Source organism: Paecilomyces variotii, assembly GCF_004022145.1.
Source record: "Paecilomyces variotii strain CBS 101075 chromosome Unknown C8Q69scaffold_2, whole genome shotgun sequence".
NCBI classification, from domain to species: Eukaryota; Fungi; Ascomycota; class Eurotiomycetes; order Eurotiales; family Thermoascaceae; genus Paecilomyces; species Paecilomyces variotii.
In genome coordinates, this window is record NW_021167141.1 from 2,766,468 (window position 1) to 2,787,752 (window position 21,285).

The 21,285-nt window shown below is 50.3% G+C and overlaps 7 protein-coding genes across 7 annotated transcripts; 2 read left to right on the forward strand and 5 right to left on the reverse strand.

The window, feature by feature from the left end:
• Positions 1-1,467: 1,467 nt before the first annotated feature.
• C8Q69DRAFT_517147 (putative AAA family ATPase) lies at positions 1,468-4,802 on the forward strand (the record flags this gene model as incomplete). Its single annotated transcript, XM_028633408.1, has 3 exons — positions 1,468-2,601; positions 2,688-4,582; positions 4,644-4,802. Exons 1-3 carry the CDS (start codon positions 1,566-1,568, stop codon positions 4,800-4,802), a joined length of 3,090 nt encoding a protein of 1,029 aa, XP_028487825.1. The 5' UTR covers positions 1,468-1,565.
• A 483-nt stretch (positions 4,803-5,285) lies between these two features.
• C8Q69DRAFT_458009 (malate dehydrogenase, NAD-dependent) lies at positions 5,286-7,415 on the reverse strand. Its single transcript, XM_028629954.1, has 6 exons — positions 7,071-7,415; positions 6,861-6,978; positions 6,621-6,770; positions 6,452-6,546; positions 5,800-6,364; positions 5,286-5,737 (listed from the first exon to the last, which is right to left on the reverse strand). The coding sequence occupies exons 1-6, from the start codon at positions 7,134-7,136 to the stop codon at positions 5,709-5,711; spliced, it is 1,023 nt and encodes a 340-aa protein (XP_028487826.1). The 5' UTR covers positions 7,137-7,415; the 3' UTR covers positions 5,286-5,708.
• A 385-nt stretch (positions 7,416-7,800) lies between these two features.
• On the reverse strand, positions 7,801-9,102 carry C8Q69DRAFT_162122 (synaptobrevin). Its single transcript, XM_028625678.1, has 4 exons — positions 8,904-9,102; positions 8,736-8,835; positions 8,468-8,649; positions 7,801-8,383 (listed from the first exon to the last, which is right to left on the reverse strand). Exons 1-4 carry the CDS (start codon positions 8,904-8,906, stop codon positions 7,934-7,936), a joined length of 735 nt encoding a protein of 244 aa, XP_028487827.1. The 5' UTR covers positions 8,907-9,102; the 3' UTR covers positions 7,801-7,933.
• A 740-nt stretch (positions 9,103-9,842) lies between these two features.
• On the reverse strand, positions 9,843-10,465 carry C8Q69DRAFT_442351 (hypothetical protein; the record flags this gene model as incomplete). The annotated part of the gene is made up of 3 exons (XM_028628829.1): positions 9,843-10,269; positions 10,345-10,346; positions 10,415-10,465. 3 exons carry the CDS (start codon positions 10,463-10,465, stop codon positions 9,843-9,845), a joined length of 480 nt encoding a protein of 159 aa, XP_028487828.1.
• Positions 10,466-11,248: 783 nt separating this feature from the next.
• On the reverse strand, positions 11,249-12,825 carry C8Q69DRAFT_162201 (2-oxoacid dehydrogenases acyltransferase-domain-containing protein). The gene is made up of 2 exons (XM_028625679.1): positions 12,527-12,825; positions 11,249-12,469 (listed from the first exon to the last, which is right to left on the reverse strand). Exons 1-2 carry the CDS (start codon positions 12,722-12,724, stop codon positions 11,366-11,368), a joined length of 1,302 nt encoding a protein of 433 aa, XP_028487829.1. The 5' UTR covers positions 12,725-12,825; the 3' UTR covers positions 11,249-11,365.
• Positions 12,826-13,404: 579 nt separating this feature from the next.
• On the forward strand, positions 13,405-20,112 carry C8Q69DRAFT_162460 (putative guanyl-nucleotide exchange factor). Its single transcript, XM_028625683.1, has 6 exons — positions 13,405-15,305; positions 15,359-15,543; positions 15,598-17,897; positions 17,956-18,325; positions 18,379-19,434; positions 19,494-20,112. The coding sequence occupies exons 1-6, from the start codon at positions 13,530-13,532 to the stop codon at positions 19,786-19,788; spliced, it is 5,982 nt and encodes a 1,993-aa protein (XP_028487830.1). The 5' UTR covers positions 13,405-13,529; the 3' UTR covers positions 19,789-20,112.
• On the reverse strand, positions 19,831-21,284 carry C8Q69DRAFT_162454 (putative siroheme synthase Met8). The gene is made up of 4 exons (XM_028625682.1): positions 21,034-21,284; positions 20,483-20,964; positions 20,153-20,413; positions 19,831-20,095 (listed from the first exon to the last, which is right to left on the reverse strand). The coding sequence occupies exons 1-3, from the start codon at positions 21,127-21,129 to the stop codon at positions 20,281-20,283; spliced, it is 711 nt and encodes a 236-aa protein (XP_028487831.1). The 5' UTR covers positions 21,130-21,284; the 3' UTR covers positions 19,831-20,095; positions 20,153-20,280.
• Position 21,285: the final 1 nt, after the last annotated feature.

Consider the following 21,285-nt stretch of genomic DNA (forward strand, 5'->3'; position numbering starts at 1 on the left):
AGATGAAATGCAGTTTCCAAACCCAGAAATCTTGAGATTATCCTGCCAGATTCCATAGAACATGATAGGAATAAGTACCCAACAAGCTTGTTCTCTATCAATAGAAGGATTGCGGCAATGATAAGTCAATTAATAGTATTTAAAATGGCAGAGATGACGTTAAATTCAATGAGAAGGGATATATTCAAGGCATGTTTTCAACATCCAGTGATGAGGCCTCAGCACAGTCAAGGCTTGCCGTATCTGTGCTGAGATCATGATACTTGCCTGATACTATTTAGCATGCGAGTCATCATCCCAAAGTATGCAGCAGAAATCGTAGACTGTCCATAACTTTATGAAGCAGGTTAATGACTTCCAGGCATTTGCGCAAGAAGTTTATCAACTCGTATCAGTAGGATCAGCCGTATGCCACTGTTATTATTCTAATTCTGGCAAACAGCTCTCCATTGGTGAAGAGGCTTTTAAAATCAACCGTCAACCGAGAGTTTGAGCAGTTCTAGCGTCTCCGCCATCAGTGAATGCACTGTGAAAATTCATCAAGTCACTGGAGTCATGTCTACAGCATCGTTGACGACCGGAAATTTGGGAGATCTGTGCTTCATGCATCGATCATTGTTGCGAAACTCCCTTTGGTAATCGATTCCCTGGTCTGCACGCGCTACAGCATCACTTTTAGGCTCAACCAGTGATTACTGGCGGGTGGAAATGTCGGTGTCAGCTGAAGCCAACCAGCAGCCCTAGAGGATCGAGAAGCTCACATATCACCGGAAATTTCCTCCACAGATCAAAGGAAGCATCACTTTCTTTGACCATTGGCTCTGCTGTGCCGCATGCGCCGCATGCGCCGCATGTTGGTCAGATCGATGATCTTGGGATTCGGCCAAGCGACAGCCATCTGGAGCCTGACGACAGCCTAACTGCGCTTTCAGACAAGGTCTCAAGGTTTCCCGCGTCCACGGACCTCTCTGGAGAGTGGAGGAGAGTTAATTACTAGAAGGCTGAAATGCCCCCGAGAACAGTAACTGATAACGGGTGACGATAGGCGGTTCCTGGACGCCCAGAACAGGGTGTTGAGCAGGCAAGGCTTTTGCGGCAGCGTATTCATAGAACGAAGCACAATGTGGCGTCCCCGTGGGATCCCTACCGCATCTCTGGGGTCAGTAAGTTGAAGCGATCTTTACCAATGCATATCAACCATTGGCTTTACCTTTCGCCAACCAGCTGTTGATTCTTTGGGGGAGAGCTCTGGTGCCTGATGTTGGACTAGGCGGCAGAGAACCGGAGAGGTGCAATGTATCATAAATATCGACAGCACCCAACTGCCGGCTGAAACCCTGAACGAACATCTGCTTGCGCCTTGAAACCATTGACTCAGGAGTTCCTCTTGTCTTCTTTTTGTGAAATTTGTCACTGATCAAGTTTGGCTGCGACTCACCGCCTTGTACAGCTCATTGTACTGTACAACGGAAACAACGGGAGCTCTTCAAGCAAGCAGTCAGTAGCTCTATTCGTTCTTTACAACACGCAGCTCACCTGCTTATAATAAACCCCCGTCGCCCTCCATGCCACCCGTCTCAGATGCTAGCTTGAGGACAGGCGGGTCTGCATCCTCAAGCCCCAACAAGTCTTCACCTCCAGAACCTGAAAGCCGCCTGGCCCATGACTCTACTCCCATATTCACCCCTTCTACCACTCCATCTTCTGAAACCCCCCAGCAAGACGAAATCCGAGAGAAAGATAATAGCCGTGCTCCTCAGACAGACCGGACGGGGCATTTAGAAACCATGTCGCCCCCCAACTCCCCTGGGGGAGCAACCGTGGTTGTGACTCCCGAGACTAAAGAGGAAACGGCCGCGGTGGACGAGAACACAGCTTCCAAGCTGGAACCGCGTGCAGCTCCCAATGTCTCGGAAACTACATCAGCAAAGCCTGTTTGCAAGAGGCACACGGCGAAGGGAAACAAGTCCGCGAAGAAACATGTCAACAAGTGGAAGAGGAAGAATAAGAACCTAGCCACGGACTCTTCCAACAGTAGCAGCGACTTATCTACAACTTCTGCATCTGATAGTTCTAGCTCTACATCAAGTTCGAGCGAGAGTGAATCTGAGAGCGAGTCGGAGTCTGAGGATACCGATTCTGAGACGGAGGAAAAAGAGAAGCGCAAGGGCCATAAGAAGGCCAAAAAGAACTTCAAGAACAAGAAGGGGAACAAACAGAAGCGCAAATCCAAGGGTTCCCACCGCAAGCACGATGATCTGTCAGAGACTAGCTCAGATGAGAATAGCGAGGACGAATCTGTTGCTGAAAAGGCTCAGAGGAAAACGTCCTCGAAGCTCAGGGCAAAGAAGAAAGCCAAGAAAGTCAAGCTAGATGACGAAATCTCCGAAGACATTGAGGAAGAGCAAAATCAGATCGATCCTGACAACTTAGCCTATATTCAGGAGCAGTTGGCTGCACTGGGCTTGAAATGTACTGGCCTGGCACAGAAATCAAGGAGACGGGCGAATGACGACAAACCCACCAAGAACAATGGAAAGAAGGCTGCTAAAAGCAAGGGGAAAAGAGCATCCAAGGTTGCCTACAAAAGAGTTGACCAGCGTGAGTATATCTTATCTAAATATGATACCCATCATTATCTAGCCATCTATTCGTATGTACAAGGACTGGTTACTGACAGATCACAGTATGGGACAATACCATACACAACTACAAACTTACAGAGACTATGGATGATCCCGATACGTCTGAATGGGACCAATACATCTTCACTGTTCGCCGCAGCTTCGATTGGGACAACAAATACGTCGAAACCGTTGTCGATATTAAGAGCAAGCCTCTCCGCGAGGCTCTCTCCAAAATCATGGACGGTGTGAAGGGCGTCAGCTTGGTACAGGAGACCGCAGCAGTTGATCCCAACATGCTCTTTCTCTACCTCGAAGAGACCCGCCAGTACATGAAGGATTTGCGAGCCATCGCTAAATCCAGAAAGAAAAAGAAGGAGCGCAAACAGGCACAGACCAAAGCGGATCACCTCAAGGTCCTGGTCAAATATATGGACAAAGACTACGCGGAAACGAAGAAAACGCTGTATCCTCTGCTGGACGCTAATATGATTACGTTTGACCTCCTCTGGGCTCTCTACAAACCGAACAGCATCGCATACACTTCAACCTACGGAGACGTGGACGAACCACGAGCCTTCAAGATCGAATATGCCTCGAAAGAGTCTTCCTTCATGAGGGGTCAATGGTATAGTGTCGAAGGTCGTTATTTGGAATATGACGGAAAGTCATTCGGCATGGGAACTATGTCGGCTGACATTGGGGCCTTTAAGGGAGCGCGCAAGATCACGAGTCTGGCATGCTACCCTTTGAAGTACCACCGCGACTCTGAAGCAATCAAGCAGAAGCTGATCGAACGTGGCAAGAAATTTGCGTCCCTCACGGGCATGAATTATCGTTTCCACAAGGGAATGGCGTTCTATAAGAAAAGGGGATCCATCATCAAAGTCAACATCAACGGTCGTGTTATGGTAGATCCAGCCACTCACCGGCGCATCAACCCTAATTATCCCGTCAGCACTGTCAAAGCCAGAAATGATCTGGATGGCTCCGACGACAGCAGTGAAGCTTGCGGCTGCGGATTATCTGGCTCAGGGTCCGAGAGTGGACAGGGATTTGGAGAATCAAATACGTTCACATCCAAATCCAGGATAATTCGAGACGGGGACGGCAAAACACGTATTGAGGCCGAATTCGATGAGAACGGCAAGGAGGTCTGCAAGAGAAACTTTCAGAAGATCGATAGCGAAGGCGATGGTGAGTCTGATATTCACTTCAGCGAGGAGAATCTCCTTATAGCCAGTCCTGTGGTCCTGGGATTCGCCTTCAGCGAAAAGCTCTGGCTGGAGTTAAGCGTCTCCGGAATCAATGAGATCGAGTGGAATGAAGGAGCCTTCGATTCGCTTGTTCTTCCCGATAATCAGAAGACTATTGTGAGGGCATTGGTAGAGTCTCATACGTTCCACGCTGCCGAAAATATCGACGATGTCATTCAAGGCAAAGGCAAAGGTCTTGTTGCTGTCCTTCACGGGCCTCCTGGTACCGGCAAGACCCTGACGGCCGAAGGCATTGCGGAGCTTCTCAAACGCCCTCTGTACATGGTCAGCGCCGGAGAACTTGGTACAAACTCTCAGAGCTTGGAAGGGGAACTGACCAAGATTCTCGACATCGCTCACTCCTGGGGCGCCGTGCTGCTCCTGGATGAAGCGGACGTCTTCCTCGAAAAGCGCACCATACATGACATCCACCGCAATGCACTGGTCAGTATCTTCCTCCGCCTCCTGGAATACTTCCAAGGAATTCTTTTCCTGACCACGAACCGTGTGGAAACCTTTGATGAGGCCTTCCAGTCTCGTATCCACATCGCACTCCGTTACGGTGATTTGAACACGAAGGCGAAACGCGCCATATGGAAGATGTTCCTACGAAAGGTGCAGGCTATGGATGGACTAGAGACTGTTACGTTTACAGAGAAAGATTACGACGAGCTCGCACGTCACAATCTGAACGGACGCCAGGTAAGCGATCCCTCTAAGTATCTCTAGGTCCGAGAGTTTAGTTATTCTAACCCGTTTATAGATCAAGAACTCTGTGCGCACCGCACAAGCTCTCGCCATCAACGAGAAAGCCCCTCTTTCCATGACACATATCAAGTGTGTCCTCGAAGTCGCAGAGACGTTTGACAGAGACCTCAAGGGCGGAACAGGCTATCTTGACGCCATGAGAAGCTACACTTGATCAATGAATGGCTGACCAAACTTTGTTCGATACTCCCTCCTTTATTAACTACGGATATTCCCCACTTCTTTTTCTTCCTTCTGTCTTCTTTCTCCAAGTTTACTTTCCCTTCTAATCTTCACACGGACATGCTTTTGCTTTCCCATTCTGCATGTACAATTGAAATGAATGAAGCGCAGACATGATTTACATACTTCTCGGAGACAGGATGGTAGTTATGGGCGGGAATCCACCGGAACTTCGCAACTGGGAAAACAGAAAACTTGAAAGGAAAAACAAAAAAGATATTCGCTTTTTTTCAAATGGCACTGGTACGACGAGCTCGGAATAATGGCGATGATGCGGTTCTTCCTTCTCTTCATACTAACTTTTCTTGCTTGGCGTGCTGTTTTCGCTTTCAAGTACCTACCTACCTATAACCAGATAGGAATAGTTGGGTTTAATGATTTGAACATAAGATAATTGAATGCATGGGAATTATTCGCTTCCATCGTCTCAGGCCTATATTTAGATCGTATACTAGTGCTAGTGAACATTTACTGTGCGAGAGTTTATGCGTAGCGCAAAGAGATGCGTAATGAACGAACATTTCTCACTCCTCTACTGGTCTAATTCCGGCCATGTATATGACCCATTGGCCCATTCCATTAAAAGAGGATGGGAACAAAAAGGGAGTGTAGATTGTAGGAAACTTCCTTTTTCGTTCCTGTCATTGGGACATCTATATTTCAAGATAGCTGCAGCTGCATTACTCTGGTATAGAGGAAGACTTTATATGAGAAAGCCTAGAGGAGAGGGATAAGAGTACATGAGGTAGATAGTTTAAATGGTGTACGGTAAAAAGGGGCAAGGGTGCTTTTACAGAGTGACAACGCAGCTGCAACCGCATCACGGGACGTCTATAATTTAAGGGTTGGCCTTGACGAAGTCGATACCTGTACGGGTTTACGGTTAGCTGATGTTTTGGCACGTTCAAGAAACCCAGGGACAAACATACCCTTCTTGATGTTCTTCTTGAGGTCAACCAGAGCGGCATCGAGGAGCTTCTGCTCGTAGGGGCTGACGTCACCGACGGGGAGGATCTTCTCAACACCGTTGGGGCCGAGCTCGACCTTGGAGGCGAAGAAGTCGACGCCCTGGTCCTTGTAGAGAGGGCTCTCGACAAAAGTGGGCTCAATGACGCCCTTCTCGCCCTGAGCAGCCTTCAGGAGGGACTCGGCGAAGCGAGCACCGGCGAAAGCCATGGAGAGGGTGGCGGAACCGGCACCGTCCTTGGCCTTGACGACCTCATCACCACCGAACTGGATGCGGTTGACGAGCTTGTCACGGACCTCGCCCTCAATGTCGGGGTGGTTGGACTGAGAGAGCAGAGGAACGATGGTGACACCGGAGTGACCACCGACAACGGGGACGAACTCGTTGGCGGGGTCGGTCTTCTTGATCTCCGAGATGAAGCGGGAGGCACGAACAACGTCCAGAGAGGTGACACCGAAGAGGCGCTTAGGGTTGTAGACACCCTTGGACTTGTAGACCTCAGAGACGATGGGGACGGTGGAGTTGACCTATATAATATTTTTTTCAAAATCAGGAACAGACCCGGATAAAGAAGCGTCACTTGAGCGCGCTGCGTAGCGTGGAGGGAAACTTACGGGGTTGGAGATGACCAGGATGTTGGCCTCGGGGGCAGCCTCGGCAGCGGCCTTGGCGAGGTCGCGGACGATGGAGGCGTTGGTGTTGAAGAGGTCTACCCATTGGGTCGGTCAGCATGCGCTTTCCTGAACGGTCGATAGATAGATAGAAATTAGAGGACAACCATACCATCACGGGTCATGCCAGGCTTGCGGGGAACACCGGCGGGGATCAGAATGATCTCAGAGCCGGAGAGAGCATCGCGCAGACCGGAGGGGGTGGGCTCGTAACCGGTGACGGTGCTCTTGGTGTTGATGTGGCTCAGATCGGCAGCGACACCTGCGGGGAGAAGGGGGATTCGTCAGTTTGGACCGATCGGGGAGACGCGCATAACCGGGGGCGTAGGAGAGGAGAGCTGTCGCAAATTACCTGGGCCTCCGCGGATGTCGTAGAGAGCGAGCTGGGAAACACGGGGGTTGAGCTTCAGCAGCAGGGAGAGAGGCTGGCCAATACCACCGGCAGCACCGAGGACGGCGACCTTGGATGCCTGTTGGATGAAAGAGATAGATAGTAGGTCAGCTATAGGAGCTCCTGGGAGAAGGAAGCTGAGCAGCGAAGAAGCTCGGTAGCTGGACGCACCTGGCGGGCAGAAGCGGAGAAGGCGCGCTTCTGGAAGAGGCCGAAGGACTGACGAGCAGCAAACATTGTGGCGGGTATCTAGGAGAGAAGAGACAGAAGCACGCTGTCAATTGAGAGTGGTGGATGTGGGATGGGATGAAGGGGAGAGTTGGAGATGGACTAAGAGAGAAGAGAGAAGATTGAAAGGTGAGAATGAGAAAGAGAGAGTCTCTGTTCGTTGCCGGGCGAGAGGATTTTGGCGGCTAAAAACGCCCACCGAACCTCCGCTTCCGATCGCGCGGCCCCGACGGCAAAACAATGGGGATTTTTTTGATTTAATTAATTAATTATTATTTACGACCAGGATCAAAATAGTAGGTGGAATATCCTAGTGCAATCGAAAAACGTAGTATCCCTCGTCCAGCGCCAATTCGTTCTATTCCAATAGATATTATTATTGCCCCCATACGCCACATCCGCATCTTCCGTCACTCTCGGATCGTATTCCCTTGTTGCGTCTGTTGTCTCGTCGGATCGACAAAAGCGAGACAATTGTCGAAGAATGTCTATTATTATTAGCCTATACAGGTAGAATAATGCAACTTCCTTGTGTGGCATCTAGGAGGACTACTACTATTACTACTAAGATAGGCAATTGAAAATACGACAAGGAAACAAGCATACTAATAATATATATAATATAATGTTAAAAAGAATCATAATTCCGCCCAAAACGAGCAATTGGGAAATGCAATACCACAAAGACCCTAACCAGAACGCCACGCTTTTTCATCAGCCGAAAAGAAGGAAAGAAAGAAAGAAAGAAAGAAAGAAAGAAAGAAAGAAAAGCCCCAAGCGTCCAGGAAATCTACAAGCAATAATCTTCACCGCAAGAAATGTAGCACCGCCCAGCAGAACAGGAAGAAAACAACAACACCACCCCAGAACATCCACTTGTCCTGCTTGGCCCGACGCTCCACCATGCGGATCGTATCTCCGCTGATGCCTAACGTGTTCGCGACACTATACAGCCGGCGTTGAGTGCCCTTCAGCATCTCTCGCTGCTGGCCCAGATCCGCTAGCACGGCTCGACCCCGGTCGAGGAATTCGTCCAGTTGCGTATTGGTGCTGGCAAAGAAGGACTGTTCGCGCAAGGCGTGCGCTTCACGGTGATATTCGGACGGAGCAGTGCCGAAGCTCAGCCCCGTACCGGACGAAGAACTGGGCTTTCCGAAAGCAGACGACTGAGGAACTGATGACTGCGCGTAGGGGTTCTCCGGCGTGGCAGCAAAAGGACGTCGACCAAGGAGTTCATTGCGGTTGGTTACCGATTGCTTTTTTTCAGAGTCAGTTTAGTTCACACTCCCATCCGCGTAAAAAAAAAGAGACACAACATATCCAGAATGGGTACCACTCACAGCTTCCTCTCTCTCCTTCCGTAACCGATCAAACTGCTCTCTGTACTCTGAAAGCTCTGCGCGAAACTTCTTCACCCGTTCAAAGGCCTTCTCCTGCTTCTCGGGGATGAGCTCCTTCTTGGATAATGACGAGTAGTCGTCCACCGTCCGTGAGAGCGATGTCAGTGACGCTGCGATCTGCCCTGTACAATATCAACACGACAAACGATCAGCATCCGCACACACATGCTCGCGATGGAGTTCGAAGACCTTGTTGCTGGTCTCATACCTTGTAGAGCTGCCGACGTTGTAGCTGGAGATTCAGCGAATGTATCGAGGTCGCGCCGTATGGCAGACGACTGTTTCAGTGCGGAATTGAATAATGAGTTCTATAGAAGTCGCATATTAGCATACTGCGACTCATTGAAAGATCCCCCGTATAATTCGAAAGACCTACCATCGTGCCAGCGGGCTAAGCAACAAATAACGAGGCCAAGAAACCCACGGTGCGCAAGGAAAGGAAACGATGTGAGTGACTCTGGCTCTGGCAGTGTGGCTTTGGAATCAAAATAGGTTCGTGCGCGACCAATAAATGACGGTCGCAAAGTAAGTTATCGTGTTTATCTAGCTCAGTGTATCTATCGCATGCTCAAGGCCACTTGTTCTCCCCAGCTCCGGGTCCAAAGACAGCCTTCACCGCCTTTGGGTAGTTACTTCTGATGTCGCCATATATGAGAGATCCAGACTCCTTTTTCATCTTTCATTTTCTTGACATGCATTTCAATAATACGTACAGCCAGCATCTGAGCGATTGAATTTACAGTACGGCAAACCTTAACAACTCAACTGTCGGACAAAAGAGCGAGGGCCATGATGCAGGGTCAATGCGAGTCATGTTGCCATGAATAATACCCGGGCTGTTTCTATGGCTATGAAACAAGCGTCTAATAACACCCTATGGTCAGACGCTACCGTTTGATGATGAACAATTTCTCAACACTAATGGCTGGAAATCTCGAAGATCTCAAGGAAATCGCAATTGCGCTGAGGTAACCGAAACACTAGAAAAAGCGCATGCCGCTTATCAACCAAGATGTTGAACAGCCATAGCTCAGATAAAACAGGGAAATCAAGCCACCAACTCCTCGTAGATACAAGCAAACATTATCAATCAAGAGCTGAGATGCTGAACACAGCATAGGGCCGATCAGACATAATCATATCCAGATATTATACCACCCAGGCCTGGGAACAGGCGTCCCGTCATAGTACACTGCAGTGTATGTCTCATTTATTTTCTGGGGTACTTGTTCTGGAAGAGCCACCTATAGAAACGAGATTAGTAAGATCGAAGTACCATCTCGATAATGGGCGCGAGCCTATGGGATTTCAACACTTACTTGCTCACGAAGTAGTCAGCCACAGCTAGAGCACCAACTGCTCCACCCCAGATACCGACAAGCTTCCAAGACAGCTGACCCTGGAGGTGCTTCCTGTACGCACCATATCCCAGACCACCGGCAATCGCGGTCACCAGGAAAGCATTTCCCAGAATAACCGGGTTGTCTTCGTTGCGACGGAAGCTGCCAGCAGCCGACTTGGCCTTCTCCTCGGCCTTCTCAACCGCTTCCTTGGCCTTCTTCTTTTCTGCTTCGTATTTCTCCTGCGCCTCGCGCTCGAGTCTCTCAGCCTGAGTCGTGGTCTTCACCTTCTGTTCTTCAAAGTCTGCAGGCACAGCGGCAACATGCGGGCCATCGACATCGACCAAGTTTATCGTACTCTCGGCCTCCGTCTTCTCAATCTCTGGGGGTGGGGGCGCACGGCTTGAAGATATGTTAGTCCCACAGAATACAACAACATCATCATCACTCAGTCTGTCGGACCGAAGGTACACTTACGCCTAAAAACAAATCAGTAATCCATTATCACCGTAGAAACCAGAACGTTGGGGATCTCTTAAACACTTACGTCTTCGGGGGATTGCTTGGGACCCTTAGCGGCGGCTGCAGCGTACGACATATTGGATAGCGTCTTAATGTGAAACAGGGTATATAGAGGTGGGCGTCTAGTATGTCTAGCGAAGCGATCAGGTCAGCCAGCTGGTCTTTCAGAAAATTCGTGTACCGTGTGGATAATCAGGACGACATGCTGATCAATTGACAAGCGACGAACTGCTAACTGTTGGACTTACCGCAAGGAAATTCAATTAGAGAGGTGGATGGGGAAACGTACACTCAGGCGGAAGAAGGAGCAGACTTTTCTAGGGAACGGGAGAAGACTAAAGACGGGGAGTACTCTATATATACGAGGCAGGGAGATTGGATTGTATCATGAACTGCCTTGATTGAATGACGTCACGTCACAGATGCGGCCAGTGGAGTCTCTCGGATGGCACGTGTGTCGCGCCAAGCGTCCCTGCTTTCTCAGGGCCATTAATGGGCTATCCATTAACCCGAGCAATCACCGAGCAGGCCCCAGGATAAAAATACTTCAAAAGAATTCCCCCCTCAGAGGTTGCGTCCCCGACATAACCACAAGTCTCGCACTCTTGCTGAGGCCTCAACGGCCATTAAGTTGGCAATTTGAAATTGCCCGTCCCACAGGTCCCTGCTCAATGGTTCACATGCATACTCGCCCTTACTCTACTCCAGCTCCATTGTCAGCTAGGAGACTATCTGATTCCTGAGTAAGTAGGTCATGGGTGTTTTAAGAGCACATGGCTATCTAGAACACTGCAGCAGTGAGACTACGTGGTTCATGGATTAACACACACACATAGGAGAGGATGGTCAGTTTCATCGTGATCACGGCAGACGGGCCGCTCCGTGGAAGAACAGAGAAACGATTTTGGTACAGATTATCAAACGGCTAAAAAGACAGTCCCCTACGTGGCTGCATCATATCAAAGGTTTAAGCTGTCTACAGAAGCAGCTCCAGGGGATTCTCGACAACCTTCTTCAGCTCCTTGATCCATTCACCTCCAACAGCACCGTCGACAACCTTGTGGTCGAAGCTTCCGGTGACTACGATCTGATCGTCCCACTCAACAGAGGTACCCTCCTCAGTCTCGACGGGAACAGCGACCTTGCGGACGGTACCGACAGCCAGAATACCCGCCTGGGGTGGGTTGATAACGGCGGTGAATCGCTCGACGGCCGGGTTCATACCCATGTTGCTGATGGTGAAGGTGCCGCCCTGGTACTCCTCGGGCTTAAGCTTGTTGTCGCGAGCGCGCTTGCCAAGCTCCTTGATCTGGTTAGAGATGCTGGAGAGACCGAGGCCCTGCACGTTCTTCACGACAGGGGTGATCAGGCCAACAGGGGTAGCAACAGCGACGCTAATGTCGACGGTCTTGTGCTGGCGGATGACGACCTGGCCGTTCTCCTCACGCCAGCTGGAGTTGACAGCGGGCACCTTCATCAGAGCGACAGCACAAGCCTTCACCAGGAAGTCGTTCACGGACAGCTTGTACTTGCCCTCGGAAGAGGCGTTGAGGGCCTGGCGGAGCTTCAGGAGCTTGCTTACGGACAGGGTAGCAGAGACGAAGTAGTGGGGGTTCTCCCTCACGGACTGCTGGAGACGGCTAGCAATGGTCTTGCGCATGGCAGTGAGAGGAATGTCCTCGTAGGTAGGACCGGCCGCAGCAGCAGTCGCGCTGGGCTTGTACTTCTCAACGTCCTCCTTGGTGATCACGCCGCCCTTTCCGGTGCCTTTAAGCGCCTTGATTGGAACACCCTTCTCGAGGGCCAGTGCCTTGGCAGCCGGGCTGATAAGAGGCTCTCGGTCGAGAGCCGGTTGCAGCTTCTCTCCGGTAACCTCAGGCTCCTCAGCGGCCGGCTTACCTTCGAGAGACGAAGGGGGAGGCATGGAAACATCGTCTCCAGGTCCCTTGGAAGACTCGGGGGCATCCTTACCGCCCTGATCGGCGGGCGGAACCTTTCCTGGCGCACCACCAGCATCCTCGAGGGTGAATGATTCAAAGGGTGCGATGTCGACTCCTTCCTCGACCATGACGGCGATGGGCTAATTGGAAAATGTCAGCAGCATATCCAGGTGTCACCCAATAAAGACAGAACTGACGTTTCCGACGGAAATGTCCTTCTCACCAGCCTCCTTCAAAATCTTAGCGAGAACACCTTCCTCCTGGAACTCAAAATCCATCTGAGCCTTGTCGGTTTCGATCTCCACTAGCACATCTCCAGGGCTTATCGTGTCGCCAACTTTCTTCTGCCATGTGCCAATGTTTCCTGCAGTCATTGTAGGCGACAGGGCAGGCATGGTGACGATGGTGTGAGGGGGGAATGCTATAAGGCACGGTGAGTTAGGATATGATATTCACTAGACCCTCAAAGCTCTGTAAGGACATCCTGTTGATGACATACACTTCGACGCGTAGAAGCGGGAAAAGGCGGCGATGGCCGGTAGCTGAGGTCTAAACGATGGCGATTATTGTCAGAAGCGTACTTCGTAGAGAATGTCATCAGGATTCTGGAGGCATGTAGCATACTGGACGACATCCTTCAGCTTGTAGACTGCTTGAGGCCTTCGCAAGCTGGCCCCTCGGCACATGAACATCACATTGGGAGTCCGCATCCTGACAACAGCGGCAACCATGGTGCCTAAAGGCTATGCAATGGTATCCCCACGGCACTGAAGAGACCGGAAAGAAAGGGAGCGGGGAGGTAGAGATAGAAACGATGGAGTCACAGGAGGGAGAGAGGCCGTATAACCAGAATTGGGGGCGCAACACCGGGAACTTTTCTGTTGAGCTCCCGGTGAGCGAACGGGATCCTCCAAGGTCCGGCTTTCTCCTACCGCGACACTAACCGACGCTTATGTAAGCCCCGCTTTGCGCCGGCGGCTGCGCGGCTGGCGGCTGGCGCTTCCCGTACCAAATTTCGTGTCCCATAGAAGACACGCTGCACTGTAGCTCCGGAGCGCCATAGTACTGTGTCAGAGGCGGGCAAGAAGGACATCCTTCCCCGAACTTTTGTTGCTTTTTCTGGTTTTTCCTTCGTTCAATATTAATGCGGACTTCGCTTCTTAGCCTGGCTTCCAATATCCAGGCTGGAGTCCTGCATCAATGGCGGAAGTCGAGCGCTCTCCGAACGAGCCGGCGCAGCCCTCCACGGCCGCATCCCAGGTAGACGACAATGGCGCTGATGTCTCGACCGGTCCCGACTCCCCACACATCTTGAAATCAGACAAGCCCGAACTTCCTGGAGAAACAGGATGGACAGAAATCAATATGGAAAAGTCGGAAAAATCGAGTTTACCTGACACGGACAACGAACAAATGGAAACGAGCGCTGAGATTGCGGAGCCGGTGCCTGAACAGTCAGATAACGGTACTACAGAGACCGCTGAAGCAGAAATTAGCTCACCGCAAGAGGACTCGTCGCGCCCTGAGGAGACAGGCGAGTCTGCTCACGATGTTCGCGATGAGCAGCAAACTCCTAGCACTGAGAGAGAACCCCGCCCTGGAGAGCAACATACACCTGCAATGTCTGTTCAGGAGGAGCCGGCGCAAGACACAAGGACGCGTTCAGATTCCAGGTCGACGACTGCCACACAGACGACTCACAGATCGATGCCGATCAGCTCCACCGTCTTCATTGTCACCGCGCTCGATACAATCGGCTCGTCCAAAGAGGCGAAAAGGAATAAGGAACTAGATGACGCGGTCAAGGAAGCCCTCACAAATATCAAGCAATCCGAGCGTCAACCAATTGACCCAGAAGTGATCTTTCGGCCTTTACAGCTTTCAACCAAGACACCCAGCATTCCTCTCCAGGTCACGGCCCTCGACTGCATCGGAAAACTCATTACATACTCCTATTTCGCCTTTCCCTCCCAGCGTCCCCCGCCTGGTCCCGGGGGTGCCGCCAGTGCCGAACAAATTCCCCTAATAGAACGCGCTATCGAGACAATCTGTGACTGTTTCGAAAATGAAGCTACGCCTGTCGAGGTTCAACAACAAATTATCAAGTCGCTTCTAGCGGCAGTTTTGAATGATAAGATTGTCGTGCACGGTGCGGGTCTGCTGAAAGCAGTCCGCCAGATCTATAATATTTTCATTTACTCGAAGTCGAGCCAGAACCAGCAGATTGCCCAGGGATCGCTGACACAAATGGTCGGCACGGTCTTGGACCGAGTACGCATCAGGCTCGATTTGAAGGAGGCACGGGTGCGGTACGGCGAGAACCATGATTATCACTCACCGGATATGTCAACTCTCGACGCTACCGATGCGAATCAAGGAAATGAACAAGAAGGGTCGTCTGAAGCCGCTTCGACAGTGACTTCTGATCAACCTACCACGAAGGAACCTACCGAGAAGCTCACACTGCAGAGTTTTGAATCGAGCAAAGACGATGCCATGGTCAATGACAATGTCCCTACGATGGTCACGCGGGCCAAAACCAATCAGCGGTCCTCCCGTTCCTCAGTGGGAGGGCCTGAGGATAGAGACGATAGCGATGGGTCTGCTGATGACGACGTTGATGAGATCTATGTCAAAGATGCCTTCCTGGTGTTCAGAGCATTATGCAAACTGAGCCACAAGATCTTGACCCACGACCAACAACAAGACATAAAGTCCCAGAACATGAGGTCTAAGCTGCTATCATTGCACCTCATCCATCATCTCATCAATAACCATATCGCCGTTTTTACCTCTCCTCTTGTGACGATCAAGAATAGCTCGAGCTCTTCCGACTCCATGACCCTATTACAGGCAGTTCGTCCTCATCTTTGCCTCAGTCTCAGCCGAAACGGCTCGAGTTCTGTTCCTAGGGTCTTCGAAGTTTGCTGTGAGATTTTCTGGCTGATGCTTAAGCATATGAGGGTCATGATGAAGGTGAGTTAAAAAGGAGATATCGATTAGGAGCGTCTTGCTGATGACCTTCACAGAAAGAGCTAGAAGTGTTCCTCAAGGAGATTTATCTGGCTATTCTCGAGAAGCGGAACGCACCGGCATTCCAGAAACAGTACTTCATGGAGATTCTGGAAAGACTCGCTGCTGATCCACGTGCTCTGGTGGAGATCTATCTCAATTATGACTGTGATCGGACGGCACTAGAGAACATGTTCCAGGGGTACGTATATGAAAGGGTCCATTATCTAGGAGTAAAGCCATCTAACGTGCACAGGATCATCGAACAATTGTCTCGTTACTCGAGCAGTCCTGTCGCTGTGACAGCGATACAGCAGCAGCAATATCAGGAACAACATCTGAAGGTCCCTAGTAGTGCAACTGAATGGCACCAGCGTGGCACACTGCCACCGTCTCTGATTACCGCACATATCTCCAATCCCCAGCCATCTAATACACAAAACGTACCTCCTGAATACGTGATGAAGCAGCAAGCACTGGAATGTCTAGTGGGAATTCTGCGATCACTGGACAATTGGTCGTCACAACGTTTGGATGGCCCCGCTTCGGCTTCCCGCGAAGTAATATCCCGGAAGTCCAGCGATGTTGCCAGGGAGTCTATTGATACCACCACTGCTCTCGTCCTTCCGTCCCCCAGGATTGAAGGTGGCGAGGGAGGAACTGGTCGGTCGACGCCAGTCCCCGAGGATGATCCGAGTCAAATAGAGAAGGCCAAACAAAGAAAAACAGCGCTAATAAATGCCGTTCAGCAATTCAACTTCAAGCCGAAGAGGGGAATTAAGCTCCTCCTCCAAGAAGGCTTCATCCGCTCCAATTCTCCTCATGACATTGCTACATTCCTTTTGAGAAACGAACGTCTTGACAAGGCCATGATTGGAGAATACTTAGGAGAGGGAGACCCTGAGAACATTGCTATAATGCACGCTTTTGTTGACTCCATGGATTTCTCAAACCTTCAGTTCGTGGAGGCTCTGCGCAAGTTCCTGCAAAGTTTCCGTTTGCCTGGAGAAGCTCAGAAGATTGACCGTTTCATGCTGAAATTCGCCGAACGCTATGTGAGCGGCAACCCTAATGCCTTCGCCAACGCAGATACCGCCTACGTATTAGCGTACTCGGTTATCATGCTTAATACCGACCAGCATAGCAAGAAACTGAAGGGTCGCCGAATGACAAAGGATGACTTCATTAAGAATAACCGCGGAATCAACGATAACCAGGATTTGCCAGACGAATATCTCGGTTCTATCTTTGATGAAATTGCAACCAATGAGATCGTGCTCGATACTGAAAGAGAAAATGCTGCCAATCTTGAAGTCCCACAAACTGGTGGCCTCGCATCCCGAGCTGGACAAGTACTAGCGACCGTCGGGAGAGATATCCAGGGAGAAAAGTATGCTCAGGCATCTGAAGAGATGGCTAACAAGACAGAGCAATTGTATAGAAGCTTGATACGGGCCCAACGGAAAACAGCTATCAGAGACGCGCTTTCACGATTTATTCCAGCAACCTCTGTTCGCCATGTTGGTCCTATGTTCAATGTCACATGGATGTCCTTCCTTTCTGGTCTCTCGGCGCAGGTACAAGACTCGCAGAACTTGGACACTATGAGACTCTGCATGGACGGTATGAAGCTGGCAATACGCATATCCTGCGCTTTTGACCTCGAGACTCCAAGAGTGGCTTTCGTTACCGCTCTGGCCAAGTTCACGAACCTAGGCAACCTTAGGGAGATGATGGCAAAGAACGTGGAGGCCCTCAAGGCATTGCTGGATGTCGCTCTTAACGAGGGAAATCACCTGAGAAGCTCCTGGAGAGAGGTTCTCACATGCGTCAGTCAGCTTGACCGGTTCCAGCTGCTGACGGACGGTGTCGACGAAGGAGCGCTGCCGGACGTTTCCAGGGCACGTATTGTCCCTCAGACGAATACCGAGCTCCCTCGGAAATCTATGCAAGGAGTGAGACGCCCACGACCTCGGTCCATCAACGGACCTACATCTTTCCGAGCAGAAGTGGCCATTGAAAGTCGGTCAACTGAGATGGTTCGCGGAGTAGATCGGATATTCACCAATACTGCTAATCTCTCCAACGAAGCTATCATCGACTTTGTTCGTGCCTTGAGTGATGTTAGCTGGCAGGAAATCCAGTCCTCCGGACAGAGCGAGTCGCCACGCACATACAGTCTGCAAAAACTGGTTGAGATCAGTTATTACAACATGACGCGTGTCAGAATAGAATGGACCAAAATTTGGGAAGTCCTTGGAGAGCACTTCAACCAAGTCGGCTGCCACACAAACACCGCTGTGGTTTTCTTCGCTCTGGACTCTCTTCGCCAGTTATCGATGCGATTCATGGAAATCGAAGAGCTTCCGGGTTTCAAATTCCAAAAAGACTTCCTCAAGCCCTTCGAGCATGTTATGGCCAATAGCAGCACCGTCACGGTGAAGGATATGGTTCTGCGATGTCTTATCCAGATGATCCAGGCCCGGGGTGATAACATCCGATCCGGTTGGAAAACGATGTTTGGTGTCTTCACGGTGGCTGCCCGAGAACCGTATGGTATGTTACTTCAATACTTCGGGGCTGTCATTTGATAACGCCGCTGACACAACAACAGAAGGGATTGTCAACATGGCATTTGAACACGTAACTCAAATATACAACACCCGTTTCGGGGTTGTAATTACCCAAGGAGCTTTCCCAGACCTCATCGTTTGCTTGACAGAATTCTCAAAGAACATCAAATTCCAGAAGAAGTCGCTTCAAGCCATAGAAACCTTGAAATCAACAGTAACAAAGATGCTCAAGACCCCTGAATGTCCTCTATCTCACCGCCATACCGAGTACGCCAGCTTCCACGAGGATAACAGCACGAACCTTTCCCAACAGCTCAGCCGACAATCTCAAGAAGAGCAATTTTGGTACCCGGTGTTGATTGCGTTCCAAGACGTACTCATGACCGGAGATGATCTCGAAGTTCGGTCAAGGTATGGGTGAACCTACATCTCACACAATAATAATATACTAACTATTTTCCTAGGGCTCTAACCTATCTTTTTGATACCTTGATTCGCTATGGCGGTGACTTCCCGTCTGAATTCTGGGATGTGCTCTGGAGACAGCTCTTGTACCCCATTTTCGTCGTTCTGCAGTCAAAATCGGAGATGTCGAAAGTCCCTAACCACGAAGAGCTTTCCGTGTGGCTATCCACAACGATGATTCAGGCTCTGAGGAACATGATCACACTATTCACCCATTATTTCGACTCTCTTGAATACATGCTCGACCGCTTTTTGGGGCTGTTGACCCTCTGCATCTGCCAAGAAAACGACACCATAGCTCGCATTGGGAGCAACTGCCTACAGCAGCTAATCCTGCAGAATGTGACCAAGTTCCGGCAGGAGCACTGGACAAAGGTCGTTGGTGCCTTTGTGGAACTTTTCAGCCGAACAACGGCATACGAGCTATTCACTGCAGCAGCCTCTCTAACTAAGCCATCGGATGCTCGCAAGTCCTCCAATGGGGATGTTATTACTAATGACTCGACTCCTGAAACTGGCTCTGATGCAGCGTCAACTGCTACCGCATCAAACGTCAATGGTACCCAGACTACCCAACACGAGCATGAAGATGGAGATGTCCCGGCTGTACCTCAGGAAGGGACGCAAGGTACTACAGCTCCTCGACTGGATGACTACAGACCGCAGTTAGACGTACAACTACCGCAGGCTGTAACGGTTGCGCGGCGCCGCTTCTTCAACCGCATAATCACCAACTGTGTCCTCCAGTTGCTAATGATCGAGACGGTTCATGAGCTCTTCTCCAACGACAATGTATATGCAGAGATTCCAAGCCACGAACTTCTTCGCTTGATGAGTCTCTTGAAGAAGAGTTATCAGTTTGCAAAGAAGTTCAACGAAGACAAAGAGCTGCGGATGCAGCTCTGGCGCCAGGGTTTTATGAAGCAGCCTCCAAACCTTCTTAAACAGGAAAGCGGAAGCGCGGCAACTTATGTCAACATCCTCTTCCGCATGTATCATGACGAGAGAGAGGAGAGGCGAAGCAGTCGCGCCGCGACAGAGGCAGCCCTCATCCCGTAAGTTGAATCAATACGGTTCCTCCTTATTTAAGCTTCGCTTACTGACTGTCTTCTAGCCTCTGCGCCGATATTATCCGCAGCTACGTACTACTCGATGAAGAAACGCAGCACCGAAACATTATTGCCTGGCGGCCTGTTGTCGTGGACGTGATTGACGGCTACACGAACTTTCCTCAAGACACCTTCTCGAAATACATCGAGACATTCTACCCTCTGGGGATTGATCTATTAGGACGCGATGTCAGCCCTGATGTGCGTATCGCTCTTCAGCATCTATTTCGCAGAGTCGGTGAGGTCAAGTTAGGCCTTCCTCTGCAGACCTTGGTAGGGACAGCCGTTGTATCTGCCTGAAGTCCATCATCGCAGCAGTCCAACGTTGCACACTGGTAGATTGCGGGCGCCACTACCGCTTACGGCATTTGTCCTTCAAGAGCTTTCAGCATATTGATTCCCAATATATGTCGAAGATTTTCCTTAGCACTTTGCGCTACGAGTTCCTCGTTTCTATCATTCCCCCTGGGCGACCATGGATGAGAATTGGTCTTGTGTTTCTACGTTCTTGATTTGTATTTTGCAATCCAAACCTCGCGCATTCTCTTTTGAGCGCTAGGCGTTCTTCGCTTTTTGTATGTGCAAGAATTCCCGTGTCATGGAAGGGCTGTGCGAACTTAGCTAGTTATACCACGGGGAATTAGATGTCCAGGGTGATTGTTACCAATATAAATGTTGTACATTGGAAAGATAAGTACTCGTAACCGCTAACATGAGCGTACATATATCCATGGTCCAAGCTCTCTGGTTTTCTCCGTTAGAATCCTCATCTCTCTGGGAGATCATAACCCTTTAATTGGCGTCACGAATCGCCTTCAAGCTAGGAACTTCATCCGACTTGTAATAAGTGAGGAGTCTGTCCATTTCTCCTTCATTCATTTCGACTAGGTCTTCCAGACTCCATGATTCACAGACGCGAGACATCCTAAATAGAAGAAGTCAGAGTCGCTACCCTGATAAAAAAAAACACCGCAGGGTAGTTCTAGACACCCACCATTTCATACGCTTTGCTCCCTCCTCGAGATCGGGAGCGATCCCTCTTAGCTTTTTGCGTAGTATGCCCACATTTTCGATCGCTGCACCAGTATTCTTAGGCAGGGTCTCCGCGATCTTCTTCCGAATGATACTGGCCATTTTCGGCCCGTTTCCATTGGTACTCACCATAACCTGCAATGGCCCGTCCCGATGGACACTGCCGAAATAGAAGTCGCACTCCGATGGCACGTCTGCGATATTGGCAGGAATACGGCGCTCCTTGCAGAGCTTCCAGACCCTGGTCGAGGCTTCTGGGTCATCAACGGCACAGAGAACCATATCTGCCGCATCAAGATCTTGTGGCTCGAAGTTGCGATCGATATGAGATACTTGCTTCTCTGCAACGCGGAATGCTACTTCGTCATTCAGCCCAGACGAAGGGCAGACGACCGTGACTCTGGCATCTGCATTGAGCGCGTGTAAAATACGGCCAGCAGCAACCTGATACCCCGCTATCAATATCGTAAAAAAGATATATATATAATTTGATCTCAATGGCAATATGCATACCTCTCCGCCACCGACCACTAATACGTTCTTATCTTTCACCTGCCATGCAATGATCAGGGAGCCACCTCCCTGGACCTCTGGGAACCTCTGCGACATTATATTATATCAATTTATCGGCGAGAGGAGGCGGGGTAGTCTGTGATGCTGTCATAGCTTTCTTGCTGGACACAAAATTACGGCTAGCGGGACAGACCGCACGTGCTCAAATCTTTTCCCACTCGTCCGCACTTCTTTTGTCTGCTCTAGTTTTCC